A 16,332-nucleotide genomic window follows, 5' to 3' on the forward strand; every position below is an offset into this window, starting at 1 on the left:
GTCTCATATATCGTTGGACACCTGAACCGCGCCGTAAGGGAAGGCATAAAGGAGGGAGTGAAAGAAGAGAGGAACAAATAGGTCCGTAGTGGAGGGCTCCGGAATAATTTCGACCACCTGGGGATCTTTAACGTGCGCTGACATCGCACAGCACACGGGCGCCTTAGCGTTTTTCCTCCATAAAAACGCAGCCGCCGCGGTCGGGTTTGAACCCGGGAACTCCGGATCAGTAGTCGAGCGCCGTAACCACTGAGCCACCGCGGCGGGGCAGACAGATACTGCGCCATTTCCTTTCCCCCCAAAACCAATTATCAATTATTATCCCTCCTCTATGGCAACTCTCTCTGTATTCTTTCACTCCCTCCTTCATGCCCTCCCTCACGGCGCGGATCAGGTGTCCACCGAGAAGCGGGAGACACAGCACCATTTGCTTTCCCCCAGAAGCTCAATTTACTGGTGGATGGATGGATGGATAAAAACAACTTTTATTAGACGAAAAAAAATCCTCCAGGGTGGTCCTCTACTGGTCCAGGAGCCCGCAGGCTAGTGCTTTTCATAAAGCCCGATCCACCAGCCATTTCTGGCCGGCGAGCTGAGCGGTCGCCCACCGCGGTGGTTCAGTGGTTAGGGCGCTCGGCTACTGATCCGGAGTTCCCGCGTTCGAACCCGAACGCGGCGGCTGCGTTTTTATGGAGGTCAAGCGCTAAGGCACCCGTGTGCTGTGCGATGCCAGTGCACGTTAAAGATCCCCAGATGGTTTAAACTATTCCGGCGCCCTCCACTACGGCACCTCTTTCTTCCTTTTTCCTTTCACTCCCTCCTTTATCCCTTTCCGTACGGCGTGGTTCAGGTGCCCAACGATATATGAGACAGATACTGCGCCATTTCCTTTCTCTAAAACCAATTAATAATAATATTATTATTATAATAATTATTATTAGCAGACGGTCTCTCCCCCTGAACAAAAATGCTCTCGGGGCATTGTCCTGCTGTAACTGGCTGATTCCTCGTGGCGTCAAGCGGTGACGTCTCTTCGTTTCGTAATTTTGACGTCACTATCAATAACTTTTGACAGAATTTGTGACAGTTACGTAATACGACAACAGGTGGTCGAAATTATACCAGAGTCCTTCACTACGTCAACTCTTTCTTCCTTTCTTCTCTCAGTCTCTGCTTTATGCCTTCCCTTACGGCGCGCTTCTGGCGTCAGCCGAGATGTGAGACAGATACTGCGCTATTTCCTTTCCCCAAAAACCAATGTTCTTACTGCGCCATTTCCTTTTCCCAAAAACCAATTTATTTTAATAGTGTACCTCTTTTTTCCTTTGTTTTTTCACTCCCTTCTTTATCCCTTCCTTCACGGCGTGGTTCTGGTGTCCACGGAGATATGTGAGACAGTAACTGCGCGATTACTTTTCCTCAAAACCAATTTTCTATTTTTTGGTTCTCACAGGCAGCCGCGATGTTCTCGGCTAGCAAGGAGGCACTCTAGTTGTCTCAAGACTCGCTGTGCGCCCTGTCGGAGGCAGGGGGAGCTGTAGCTGTGCTGCCTTGGGCGTTGTATTGAAAAAGATTGTTGACTGCACATTCTCGCTACTTCTCCCTAGGGTGCCTTGAGGTACGCACAATGTGACCATCGAGGCGCTCAAGTCTTCCCTAGTTGGATCGAAGGGCTTTCTAGGAAACTTTGCCCTATAAAGGCTAGATGGCGTTGTCGTATAACATGTTTTGGATACACTGGATGCTTTAGTGGCTGGCACACTGCGCTTTCTCGGTGTTGGGGCGAGGTACTAGACCTGCCAGCACTTGGGCGCCGTACAGAAAGAGGGAGCTGGCTGCGTGATCTCAAAGGTGGATCAATAAGCTTTCAGATAACTTTTTCCAATAGGAGGCCAGATGGCGCTTTGACAGTGTGGTTGGTGTGATTTTTCGCTGATTAGGTGCTTACGATACAAGCTCATTCAGGATAGCAGAACCCGGATATCTCGTGTTATGCGTAAATGAAGGAAAGATGCTCACGAATAAGCGCGAACAGACTACTAGGGCGAAGAAATGCCTCGATAATGAAGCGTAGATAAGTATGGAGTACAATGGGTATGAAATAGCGAGATGATTTTGGAGCGCAATAATGGTGTCAGAGCTTACTTTTCGGAATGCAGTTCTTGTGCTTAAGGGCAAAAGTTCAACCGGGGCAAAAAATAAACTAGATAGCTGTTAAGAGATTTAGATTGGGTGCTCACCGAAAAACCGTAAATCAGGCAGCACAGGAGTACACGGGCCCGGAATCGTTCAAAGCATGGATTTATGCGGTTTAACTTCTCAATGCTACTCAGGCTATCGGGATGCCATAGTGTAGGGCTCCAGATATGTTCGGCCATGAGAATGTCGGGCCGACCAATAAGGGCGGCAGAAATATATACCCGAATACATTGTTACGAAAAATACTATTTACATTTATTTACAAACGTTATGGGTGAAGACTGAATGGTTCAGAGCAGGGAGCACCAACGCGAACAGGGAGCCACGTCACCCTCTTCTTCCACGTTCGTCCTTTCCACGCGAGAGGCCAATTCGTCCTATTTTTCTATGGTAACATGAGCCCCGGCGGCACGACCTCCGTCCCGGCGTTAGCCCGGCGATAGAGGAGCGATGTGGTGGGGCTTGAGGCGTATAACGTCAACAATATCGGTGGGTCGTCTACATGATGAAGGATGCGGGCATATGAGGAGCAACTTCAGACGTGACGACGATGACCGTACGCACCACACGATAAGGGCCATGGTAGCGGGACAAAAGTTTCTCAGAGAGAACGACGCGGCGTGAAGGGGACCACAAAAGAACGAGCGACCCGGTTCGTAGGTGACGTGGCGATGCCGATTATCGTACATAACAATTCTGTCCTTTCTGGGACGCTTGGAGCCGACTACGGGCGATTCGGCGAGCGTCGGCAGCTTGAGAAATGACGTCACGGGCGTAGGCGGTGACGGGACGGTCGGCAGATGGGACGAGTGTGTCCAAAAACAGGACGGCGTTTCTCTCATATGAGAAAAAACGGAGAGTAACCAGTTGTGTCGTGCCGGGAGGCGTTGTAAGCGAACGTCACATAGGGCAAGGCGAGATCCCAGTCTTTGTGGCTGGGGGGGGGGGGGGGGGGACGTAGTACATAGACAACATGTCCGTCAATGTCGGGTTCAAACTCTCGGTTAGCCCGTTCGTTTGCGGGTGGTATGCTGTGTCAATCTTATGCTTCGTAGAACGTGAACGGAGGATGTCATCAACAACTCTGGACGTGAAATAGCGTCCGCGGTTCGTGAGTAAGTGACTAGGGGCACATTGTTGTAGTATAAGATTGTGCAAAAGAAAGTCAGCGACATCGGTCGCGCAGATTGTAGGCAATGTACGTTTGATCGCGTCCCGAGTGGCATAGTCTGTGGCTACTGCGACCCACCTATTTCCGGATTCCACGGTAGGGGATGCTCCAAGGAGGTCGAGCCCTACACGGTGGAACGGCTCCACGGGCCCGACTATAGGGTGCAAAAGACCAGGAGGTGGTACCTAAGGTTTCTGCCTACTTTGACAGAGGTCGCAAGTGGTGACGTAACGCGGACTGCGCGGTATAATCCAGGCCAAAAGAAACGGCGCCGTATCCGGTCGTAAGTTCTTGCCACAACAAGGTGTCCAGCTGCAGGCAGGTAATGGAGTTCTGCGAGTATAGAATAGCGCAGCTGCTGAGGAATGACTGGCAGGACGGAAGGCCGTCAGGACGGAAGTTGTGGCGATAGAGGATGCCATTTTTGGTAACGAAGAGTTGCAGGGAGCGCTTCGAGCTTTCATAGCTGAGGCCCTCGATGACGGTTTGCAAATATGGATCCGTGCGTTGCTCCTTGGCGATGTAGTTGAGATCAGAAATACCAACCAGGGAAGGGATAGCGTCAGTGTCACTGAGATCAGATGGCTCGACACGCTACCGAGACAGGCAATCAACGTCTTGATGAAAACATTTAGACTTGTAGACAACAGTGTACGAACACTCCTGAAGGCGTGGTGCCCAGCGGCCAAGACGCTCGGAAGTGTATTTCAGCGAGGATAGGCAGCAAAGAGCATGGTGGTACGTGATAGCAGAAAAGGCCCGCCCTAACAAGTATGGTCGAAATTCATCTAGAGCCCAAACCAGGGCGAGGTACTCACGTTCGGTAATCGAGTAATTTCGCTCGGCTGGTGAAAGCAGGCGGCTAGCTAGCATACGCAACGACGTGTGGTGTGGACCCCGGGAGCGTTGTGCCAGCACTGCTCCGATCCCGTAGCCGCAGGCGTCTGTGCGATGTTCAGTGGGGGCCGAGGGATCAGAATAGGCCATAATCGGAGATGACGTCAGCAAGAAGACAAGCGTGCAAAACGCATTTTGTTGATCAGGGCCCCCGGTAAAGTCGCCGTCGGTCTTCTGTAGGTCACTGAAAGGACGAGCGATATGGCAGAATCTTGAATAAAACGGCGAAAGTAGGAACACAACCCAAGAAACCTGCGCACGTCTTTCTGGGAATGTGGACGAGTAAAGTGTTGCACCGCTTCAATTTTAGCGGGATCAGGACGTACACCGGAGGCGTCGACGAGATGTCCAAGAATGGTGAGTTGCCGGCGGCCGAATTGGCATTTGGACGAGTTGAGCTGTAGCCCAGTCGCACGAAACACAGTCTGAATACTCATGGGACGTTCAAGGTGGGAGGCAAATGTGGGCGAGAAGGCTACAACATCGTCGAGGTAGCACATACAAGTAGTCCACTTAAATCCGCGAAGGAGCGAGTCCATCATCCGTTCGAAAGTAACTGGTGCATTGTACCCGATAGCATTATGCGTGCAGTTTGAGCAAAGTCAATATTTCAAATTATGTCAAAAAGTTAAAGAAAGGTAGATTTGCGCCTGCGAAATGCTAGGCGTCAAGTACACACGTCGTCCTACCCTTCTTTTATGGCGGGAGTTCTGATCCCAACCGCTGTGCTTTAAAAACGAAAGCTTTACTACTGCATGTTCCGCGAGTTTTGCCGAACGCGCACATTTGACCTTCATCAACATTCAGCGCATGGCCTGTGAAGCTGCGCCGAAAGCGTGAAGAGCGGGAGCTTCGAAAGGATAGTAAAGGCGCATAACTCTCTACCCAATCGCCGTGGGAAGCCGCGCTGCTCAGCTCGGCCCTGGAGGTTCAACTCCGAGTCACGGAGCGGGCCGAAGAGGCCGCGGCCACCTGGCGTCCGGCCTAGAAGATGAACCCACCGCGGGGAGGGCAGCGTCACCCCAACCCGCGCTTAAGACCCCTTCTTTAATAAAGTTTACCTCCTCCTCCTCCTGGCCCCCTGGGAAAGTGGACACCTCAGTCGTGCTTTAAGCTACGTGGCGGTAGTAACAGATGTGCGCTGCATGCGTTGGCATTGACAACGTTGTAGTAGAAACGTCCCCCCCCCCCAACCCCTCTTTATAAAGGGGAGCCTTTAACCGCCCGTTAGTCCGTCCATGTGCCCGCCCTCTCGGAGGTGGAACGAGCTGGAGTGATTGGGCGCCATATTCAAAGAGGGCGCTGGGTGCATGTTCTCGTTAGTGGATCAATACGCTTTCATTAAAGCTTTGCCGAAAAAAGGCCAGATGGCGCTTCAAAACAGTAGCAATTAGTCAGTCAGTCAGTCAGTCAATTTTTTTTTGCAGGAAAATCACATCATCCTGCGGGTGGCAGAGACTAAAGGCGTGGTTGTCTGACGAGGTCTCTGCCCCCGTAACAAAAGGAGCAACCTAAAGCAGTACAGCAGAGAGCTGGTACAAAAAAGAGAAGCTGCGTTACAGATAGTACACGCATACATACAACATATTGCTGTATTTAAGCACTATGGACAGTTTTTTAAAAATCACATTGAAGATTCACTCAAATATCACAAAGACACGTAAAAAGAAGTCAACAATTGAAATTGAAGCCAACAATTAGTGTTCCTGTATATGCTCCCGCAGGGAGTAGAGTTGCGCGAAGGTCCGCTATAATGTTCCACGCTGTGCGGGAAAGCCACTACTCGTGCTTCCAGGGGCTGCGTTCGTGGCCTCGCTGTGTAGAGCGCTTGGGCTTGTTTTTTTTTTTTTGCGTATAAATCGAACTCTATCGCAAGTTCCTAAATGTAACACCGAAAACTAATAGGTGATATGCTAAGGGTGTGCATACAGCATGAAAAAAAGTCACCAAAGGTTAACAACAAACCGTAGACATGACAAACTGAGGAAAAAATACTAGTAACGGCCTGCGAGTTTTTTTTTTTTTTTGAGCAAGTAATTTCAGATGAACAAGCAGTCCCGTTTAGGATGGGACAGCGTCTGTAGCGTCCATTATTCCTGCGCGCTCGTATTAAGAAATATATATATATATATATATATATATATATATATATATATATATATATATATATATATATATATATATATATATATATATATATATATATATATATATATATATATATATATATATATATATACATATATATATATATAATTTTCTTTAGGCGACAGATTAATCGAAGTAATATTCTACCATAGATTGGCAATACAAATTAAAAAAAGTAATGTGGATTAGCTCAGCTAATTCAGGATATACAAAGTGAAAGATGTCGGCGTTCACTGTGTTCATTGGCGTTTGCGTTTACAATGTTCTAGACGGCGATGGCTTTGAGGAAACGAAGGGCGCATAACTGGCTCCCTGGATATGCGTACGCCTCATTCGTCCTTTGATACATGTGGCGGTGGTGAGATAGAGAGGTGGCCTGAATGCATTTGCGCTGACAGAGTTGTGGCTGACATGCGGCACTGCAGCAATAGCTAGGCCGCAGCGTCCATTTGGTGATCAATCTCTCGCGATCAACCATTAACTGCATGCCACCTCCCAGAGTGGCAGGGAGGGCGCGCTGCCTATCCAGTGTGCGGAACGCAATCAAAGCAGGCTTTTGCAGTTGGACACCAACGCCTCGTGCATGAAAGCGATATTGAGGTCTCCACTGACCCACGGAGCCGGTTGTGCGCCTTCCCTTTCGTGAAAATGAACGGACTTTGCAAAGTTGTCAACGCCAATGAACTCTATGAACGCCGTCGGCTCACTTGTTTTGTTTGGTTTTTTGAGGAAAGGAAATGGCACAGTAACCGTCTCACATATCTCGGTGGACACCCGAGCCGCGCCGTAAAGGAAGAGATAAAGGAGGGAGGAAAAGAAGAAGGAGAAAACTGAAAATTGAAAGTTCGATTTTGAGGAAAGGCGCGGCGCTGCGCAGCGGAGGAACAGCTGTGGCTCGGTGCTGCTTGTGGCGCATGCGCAGTAGTGACTAGGGAGCGAGGGAGAGAGAAATATCCGCGGCGAGGCGCGCGTTGTGACGTCATGTGCCTCCTCGGAGCACCGCCACGGCGAAATCGCAAGTTCGCGGCCAGTAAAGCTTTCGCTTTAACAGCATATGTCCTTTGAAATCAGGCATACAGCATACAGCTCAAGTTCATTTCACTTGTCTCTGGTGATGATGAATAAACTTTATTTGCGTCAGAAGAAGACCCGTGCCCCTACGGTTCCGCACGCAGGCATCCGGGGAAGCGCAGCGTCGCAGCTGGAAGACTAGCTACGATACAGCCGTGCATCTTCTGCTGCCAGGCGGGTAGCGTAGCGTTGTATACTAAGGTCGGCGCTTCGGAGTGCTGTCTCCCATTCCTCTGCATTATTAATTCTGCCATGCCCTGGGGCATCTCCATATTATGTGTTCGAGTGCAGCGGTATGACCGCAGGACACTGGTTTCAATCTTTGTAGAACCACGTGTGTGAATTTTCGAGTGACGTCGCAGTGGGCAACTGGGTGCCGTTTTACATCTTTGCTGTCCAGCCACCTTCACGCATGGACTGGAGCCACAAGTTTTTCTCATTAACAGTTTGTAGCAGTACCTGTAGTACAGCGTCGCGAATGGCTGGAGGCAAGGCCTGCACTTTGGTTTAAAGTTACTGTAGCAAATATTCTGTACGTGACCCTTAATAGTTAAGGCGCTGAATGCAATGGCTTGGTGTGCCCCTGCATCTAGTCGCCGGCTTCACTTGCAGTAGTCCTAGTGCATGTGTGTAATTTTTTGCTGGAGAGTTCGTGAGGCGTGTGTGTTTAGTGCGAAAGCTTTTCTGGGGCCTCCGTGCACAAAGTGAATTTAGCGTTTCCTTTTTTCACAATCGACGGTAGGACTCCGTTGAAAGCTGTATAACTGGCTCCCTTGGCCAGTATGTAATAATAATAAAAATTGGTTTTTTTGGGGAAAGAAAATGGCGCAGTATGTACCTGTATCACGCTTTGAGGTACGCCCAGCGCCAAAAGTATACATTATAAGGGATTTCCTTTTGAGGCCTGCAGCGTGATTCGTTATGCATCCTTAGCGACTGCAATCTGTAGAATGAGGAGTGGCTCCGCGTCTACTATCCTCCCAAGCTTTGTACTGCTAGGTGAGCTATGGGATCCCGTTAAACCGATTAGAAGCGAACCAGAAGTATACAGCCTAAGGGATTTGCTTTTGAGGCCTGCAGCGTGATTCGTTATGCATCATTAGCGACCGCAATCTGTAGATTGAGTGGCTCCGCGTCTTCTATCCTCCCAAGCTTTGTACTGCTAGGTGAGCTATGCGAGCGCCCGTTAAACCAATTAGAAGCGAACCCCTTGGTTTGAATACTTTTTTGACAGGGGTGCTGTCCGTGGTGGTGGTGTTTCAAGTGACGTCACAATAGGCAACTGGGCGTCGTTTTACAGCTTCACTGTCCAACCACCTTCAAACCGTGGATTGTAGCCGCATTTTTTTGGGGGGAAAGGAAATGGCGCAGTATCTGTCTGACATGTCGGCGGACACCTGAACCGCGCCGTAAGGAAGGGATAAAGGCGGAGGTGAAAGAAGAAAGGAAGAATGAGGTGCAGTAGTGGAGGGCTCTGCTTGCTGCACAATGTTTACAGCGAAGAAACGGTGTTTTAATAAAAATGCTGGTGGTTTAGCTCTGGTTAACCCAGGTCGAAAGCGAAAAGCTGCATCTTCCTGGCTACGTTCGTGGTCGAGCGACTGGCGGTCTCGACAGCAGGCGTCGCATCGAACACACCTAGCGTTAGGCTGAACGCTTCAAAGTGCACCGGCGTTTTATGAGAACCCACTTTGATGCTCTGCGCATGCGATGCCCGCAGATGGTTTCCCGCTTGACCGAAGGTCAAAGGTCAAGTGTCAAAGTCAAGATAGTTGGTTTAACAACCGCTGGTGTCGCTGCTGTAGCTGGCGTCACGTGTCGAACCTGACTACCACCAGTTATGCTCGTGGTTTGACGTCTAGCTACATTCAAGGTCAAACTTGCGGCCCCGCTGACGGCTCTAAAAGCTGGCGTAGTGAAGCTTTTCGCTTCCAAAAAAAAAGGCCGCCACCGTCTGGAAGACGTTGAAGTAACGGGCGTTAGCTATTTGGTTTACTAGTTGAAAAAAGCGAAGAAGAACGCACCGCTAGTCTCGAGTAACGGAATGTAATACCCTCCTTTGAACGAGGTGGATTGCCACCGTGCTCGGCTACTCTTGCACTTACGCCGCCTAGCGAAACGATCGCCGCCTAGCGCCATCTATCAGAGAAATTACGATGCACGTCTACCTATTGTCGAGTTGCACCTCCTCAGGGCATATTACCAGACGCGATCAAGACGCTATTGTGGCCGCAGGGCAGTGCGCGCACTCGTGAGCGAACTTTGGTGAGCCTCTGTGCATTCCTCGAACAGAAGGCCTGACGTCCCGTCTGTTCTCCGTCAGGTAGTTACACGCAGTGACCGAACGCTCCGCGAGTTCTACCTTGAACGATTAATAACTGGACGCCCCACTCCAGTTGTAGCCAACACAATGCTGTGCGCGTGTGTGATTTAATTCCTCTAAAATGAACTTATCACGCGCACAACCTGGACACATTTCTTATTGTGTAAATAGTTTGTGTATATTACCTCTCCACCTATCCTCTCTTCCTGTCCCCTCACCTCTTTCATTTCTTTTCTCCACTCTGCCTGCTATCCTTTATTTCCGCTGCCCCAGCTCAGGTGCTTCAGTATCGATGGCAGATGCCGGGGCTAGCAAAAATCTTTTCCTTGCTTTTTACTATTATTTTAATTAAAAAAAACCACTGCCACCACTACCACCACCCGCTGAAGATACGTCCCAAACTGAATTTGCTTCGTTTGGGGGTCAAGGTGGGCCTAGAATTCGGCTTGCGGTGCGATATGGTAACGCTCCAATTACTAATTGCACGTATACGATGTTTACCTATTATTTAATCGTGGTTTTATTTCTACATCAGAATTCATAGGGTTTTATTTGCCTAAAAAATTCGGTATACAACTGTCCCCGAATGGGTGCCCGTTGTAGCTGGAGTGTATATATATATATATATATATATATATATATATATATATATATATATATATATATATATATATATATATATATATATATATATATATATATATATATATATATATATATATATATATATATATATATATATATATATATAGTCTTCTTGGCGAAAATCCAACCCTCTAAGCTCTGCTGCATGTCTGTCAGCTCTGTATTTTAACTAGCTTTTTTTAACTTGTTTCACATCCATTCTCCTTTCCTCTTAGTGGACGCCGACACAGAGAGAGAGAGAGAGAGAGAGAGAGAGAGAGAAAGTGCCTCCTCTCCCTCTGCATTTAGGACCGTAAATGTGCACATCTGTGTATTCATTCGACTTAACCCTGATGAAGGACGGTCCACCGTCTGAAACCGTTGGTGAATAAACCTAGATAATCGAACCAGTTTTGACGTTTTCACTGGCCCGTTGAGCAACCCTGACTGCTTCCACACACACACACACACACACACACACACACACACACACACACACACACACACACACACACACACACACACACACACACACACACACACACACACACACACACACACACACACACACACACACACACACACACACACACACACACACACACACACACACACACACACACACACACACACACACACACACACACACACACACACACACACACACACACACACACACACAAACACACACACACACACACACACACACACACACACACACACACACACACACACACATATATATATATATATATATATATATAGCGGAGCAAATGTATATATGTGTAGCGGTCCCGTGACGGGACAGTTTTTCTACCCGTTTTAGGATATTTATGATGAGAGGGCACAATTTTGATGGGGGCCATCTTTGACCCGAGAAACCGAAACTATGCCGCCATTTCGTCCCCTGACGTCATACTCGAATAGTTTCACCTCTATCCACCATATTGGGCTGTGACGTCATCATTGGCATGCGGGAAGTGGTTGTTCCTACAGTGCTATTGTAGATGGCGACACAAGTCTCAATGCGAGATGTGCTGTTTTCTAGTTGCAGCCACAGACGGCGCTTTGATCTCAGGGTAGTAGGAGAACTCACGAAATCTAGAAACGTGATGAGTAGTTGCTGCCACAGATGGCGCTGTGATCAAGGTATGTAGGAGACCCCACAAGATCTCGAAACGTGATAAGTAAGAGCTAACGCTAATTAGAAAAAGATTTTAGCGATGAATTACTTTTTTTCACAACTAGCACCGCCGCGTGTTCTGTGCTAGTTATGCGCGGAAAATACGAAAACGCCTCTCCCTAGAACCACATTAGAATGATTCTGCAGCTTGTTGCAGGCAAGCAGGCTAGGGCAATACCAATGCATTGAACAGGCGAGTCTGATCTAACCAAAAAAATTCAAACTGAATTGCTTGCCTAAAACATTTTTCAAAGCATACCCCTTTGCTAAACGCAGTGAAATGACGAATCTTTAGAGGACCTTGAAAGTATTCCTTCTCGTTTATATTATTAGCTTTCCTAAATTTTATTAAAAAACACTATATTTTCATTTCACTTGTTAAATTGTAATATTTGGGTGCGCTTATCGCGACTCATTCCCAAATGACACTTCGCAAAACGCTTTGCTGTTTCCAGTGCGGTTTCTGCAGTTTGCCACGCTGCACCACTCATAACTGACGACTGCGTCCCTCACTACAACAGCAGAACACCAAACCCGACGGCACAGGTATGCACGGAAAATGCGTGAAATGTAACCGACAGCGTGGGCCCACATGAGGCGTCGAGCTGACGAAGGGTCGCTCGGCACGGCGGCTGTGAAGTCAGCTTCCCCGCGCAGGGTTGAAAACCTGACGTCATGAAAATCATGTGATCGCCTCTCGGCGAATGGCGTTCGGAGCGGCAAGGGAAAACAGACGCGCAACTCTACTCCCTGCGGGAGCATATACAGGAACACTATTAGTTATAGGCTGGTTTTGAGTTCGGCGAAGCGCAGTATAAAAAATATTTCGAGGTTGGTCTACCAGAGTCATTGAATGAGGCGACAGAATGAAATTCAAACAGTGGCCAGTTGTCTACCAAGCGGGCAAAGAAAACAGAAATGAAATCACGTAAAGAGTTTGTACCTCGCTTCATTCCTTCTCTGAGACATTTGACACCCAAAAGTTTATGCATACTTCCCAGTTAATTTAGTAACTGTTTATACTATCTACTCTTAATCAGTATTCTGATAGTTGCGGTCGTCCTTCCTTAACAGGCCTAATGCATGACATTTATTTTCGTTTCAGTTTACGGAAAAGCGTTCGGCCTGCGGAAAAGAACCGCATACAATATGGCGCATTTTAACGAAATGACAAAGATTATGGCTGAGCCTCCATGATGGGAAAGTGTAACATCCCGTTGCCCTAGGGTATGAAAGCAGCAGTGGTAATAAGCAAAAGAAGTCTGAAGTGCTAGCAAAAATAAGTCGAGAGACTTAAAAGATACCTTCGGGTGTGATACAAAAAATTCTGGTTAAAGAATTGGCCTGAAAATAAAGGAAAGCAAAACAGAAGTGAATTGTAACTGTCTCAAGCAAGGTGGCGTATGCCATCAATCCAATGCAGAGGACAAGCTGTATCACTAGAATCGCTACCATATACACGGATGCAGTGTGCCCTATCGGAGGCGGGACGAGCTAGCGCTTTCAGTACCTGGGCGCCGTACTGAAAGGTGGCGCTGGCTTCGTGTTTTCGCCTGTGGATCGATACGTTTTCGAAAAAGCTTTGCCGAAAGAAGGCCAGACGGCGCTTTCGCCTCGCGTTTTAGTAAAGGGCACACAATTTTGACGCCAAGGTGGCATATTTGAACTGAGATATCCAGCTGGTGCTTTCTGAGAAGAGGTACACATGCAACCCAAATCAGCATTTTGAGAAGCTTCGTTGGCTACTTTATTCAATGGGGAAAATTGTCAGTACGATATTGGCAGGAGAAACACACAAGCTCTACACTTTGCTTCTTTTCACACCCCCGCACGTGCATACAATCGCAACAAAAGAAAAGCAAGCTCAAAAATACACTGAAATCAACTTACAGGGACATGCTCTTTAAAAGTTAAAAGCATACAAATGTACACATCCGCTGAAACTGAACTGCGAGCTGTTTAGCAAACCGGAGCACAAATGCTTTTCCTTTTTACCACGTTAGCTGCAACAGAAAGTACTTCCAGGAATCACGTGGTCGGTGCCCGCACGAAATGAAGTCATCATGCAGCAAGTTCACACTACTCACTGCTATGGGTGGAATGGGTGATTCTAATGGGTGATATGATGCTTTAGTCATTTTTTTTTTGTTGTTGGCGACGTGACACATTTACCCATCATCGTTGCAGTTCAGTGAAATCGCAACTGAATCGCGGAACACGTTCTGTAATCACATTCTTCTTTATACATCCATCTTACACATACAAGTGACACTGGCCGTATAAAAGTGGGTGTCCCTTTAATTGTTTTATGCTCACCTACGGACGTAACAATGTTAGTAATTTTATGATGAGACTAACCGTGCTTAGTAAACGGTGAAGAATTGGTCGCGCGTCGATGTCTCGTTAGCGGCCCGTAGTGATAGCACGTAACAAGTGGCATCACAAGTATTCCTTGAAAGCATATCTGATGTTCCTTGTGATACTGAATCACATGGAACGAAGCGACACAACATGATTTTCGTGCCGGCAACGAGACAAACAACAGCAGAAACACACGCGAAATGCGTGGTGGAAATGGGAAAAGCTCTATTCTTGTTCGTCTACTATTCCTTCAGCTAGATCCTCCTGTTCTTCTAAGCTCCCTGGTATAGCATATGGATAATCTACCATGCTATGTACGCGGTGATGCATGCAGTGCCGGCAATGCGTGACGATGTATGCAGTGCACATTTATATCGACATGGGTTGTCGCCATTAGTATCCCGGTGATCTCGGACTTCGAAGGACTCAAATGTGTAGCGGAAAAAAGCGAACTCTAGTAAATCAGCCAAGCCCTAAAGTCGTTTTCCGCATTAAAACCAGTCGCACACACCACAGTTAGAACCCCTATCTGCATACTCCTACCGAGATCCTGAACCTCGATTTGCCAACTTTATGGCGCATTCGGTGCATATGGGGCAGCAGTCAGTCCACTCACCCCCTTGGGCGTCCAGGCTGAGCTCCTTCCTGGCGTGTGTGAGCATGTTGGATGGGCGGTTAATCCTCAGAGAGTGCGTTCACCACGTTGACTTCCTAGGCGAGGAGGAGGTGAGCTACGGGTCTTCCACGCACCGTGGCGCGGCTTGCATCATGCACAGCCGCCGCACAGCCACCACTCGGCCGCGCCCAAGCACAGCGCTGCGAGAAACAAATGAACAAAGAAAAAAAGATATTAGACACATTTGCGGAAGCGGTACTTTCGACGAGAGTCCACCTGCAGAAAACGACGCTTAAAGGATCATGAAACCCTAAGTCATGGGGCCGGATACTAACGCCTGAGGTGCGGTTTCTTGATGTCTGGTGTGGGCGTGTTAAGGAAAAAATATATTGCCAGCAAACCACTGACTTGCCTTCTCAAAATGATGTTCATTACGTTTCCGTGATCACGCTCCCAAGTACAGGTGAAGTGCATTCGCTCATGGAAGCCATAGACCGCGCACTGTATGTGCCTGCACATATTTTTCCCTCCCCTCTTTCACGCTCCTTCATCCCCTCCCTCACGCAGTGGTTGAGGTGTACACCCAGTATGAACACCCAGAGCGGACGCCCAACCACACCAAACCAAACCTTACCTAACGTAACCTAACCTTGACTAAGCTAAACTAAGCTAAACTAAGCTAACCTAACCTAACATAACCTGACCTGACCTGAGCTAACATGACCTAACCTAATCTGGGGATCTTTAACGTGCACTGACACCTCACAGTACACGAGCGCCTTTCCGTTTCGTCTCCATGGAAACACGGCCGCCGTGACCGGGTTCGCACCCGGGAACTCCGGCTCAGTAGCCGAGCGTCCTATTTGATTTAAACAAACATTCTCACTGTTTTTATTCAGATCGAGTGTCTCTTCGAAGGCTTCAGAAGCAAGGGCATTGGCTCCAAGGGTTGGGAAGCACGCGAGTCAGCATTTTCATACTTTACAGCAAGAACTGCTGAATAACGATTGGTTAAGCACTTCGATGCTTTCAGGCAGTTGGAAGGGTCGCCTAGTCGCCGTATTTACTAACCTTTTACTAACTCGCAACGGTGTGCTATGAAAAAAAAATGAACCCGTCAGGTTCTTGCAAACTTTGGGACAAACTTTTTTCGTTTTGGTTTAGTGCATGCATAATTGTTAATTATTTCTTGCCCTGCTGCAAATATGAACTACCTCAAATATTATGTAACCCACTGCCTCTTAGTCCATGGTAGAGAGAGCTTCATCAAAGGATTCTTTATAATCGCAAAGTGAACAAGGGAGGGAAACGTTAAGGTGCTTGCCGACGTTTCGACAAGAGTGCTTGTCTTCGTCTGGAAATATCAGAAACTTTCATTCCTTAACAGTAGGAATTATTGAAATGAAGTGAAATGGGAATATTGAAGTGATATACCCTGCCCAAGATTTTACCATATTCACACCACGAAATAGTGCAAAATTCGAAAGGATATGATGTAAAATTTCATTCACAATTTATTCCTCTTCTAGAAAAAATGAATGTGAATAATTTTGTGCGTGCGAAGCACATGCACCAAAGCCACCACACAGGGGCCCTTAAGCTTTCTTTCAGATAACGACTTTGTCGCAGACGTGAAACGGCTGTCAAAAGAAGTCGGATATTTTAGAGCAAGTGTGCTCTAAGAAGTTCCAGGAAATCCGGTAAGCACTGGGAGATGTCACAAACAGAAAGGAATAAGC

The 16,332-nt window shown here is 47.7% G+C and overlaps 1 protein-coding gene across 1 annotated transcript in view; it reads right to left on the reverse strand.

Moving 5' to 3' along the window:
• LOC144099035 (uncharacterized) overlaps positions 1 to 14,703 on the reverse strand; it is a 187,983-nt gene extending 173,280 nt beyond the window's left edge. The window contains exon 1 of the mRNA XM_077632048.1: positions 14,594 to 14,703. Coding sequence (XP_077488174.1) covers positions 14,594 to 14,639 — 46 coding nt within the window. The 5' untranslated portion in view covers positions 14,640 to 14,703. The remainder of the gene's footprint in view (positions 1 to 14,593) is intronic.
• Between the last annotated feature and the right edge of the window lie 1,629 nt (positions 14,704 to 16,332).

The sequence above is a fragment of the Amblyomma americanum genome, chromosome 7 (assembly GCF_052857255.1).
Source record: "Amblyomma americanum isolate KBUSLIRL-KWMA chromosome 7, ASM5285725v1, whole genome shotgun sequence".
Classification (NCBI taxonomy): Eukaryota; Metazoa; Arthropoda; class Arachnida; order Ixodida; family Ixodidae; genus Amblyomma; species Amblyomma americanum.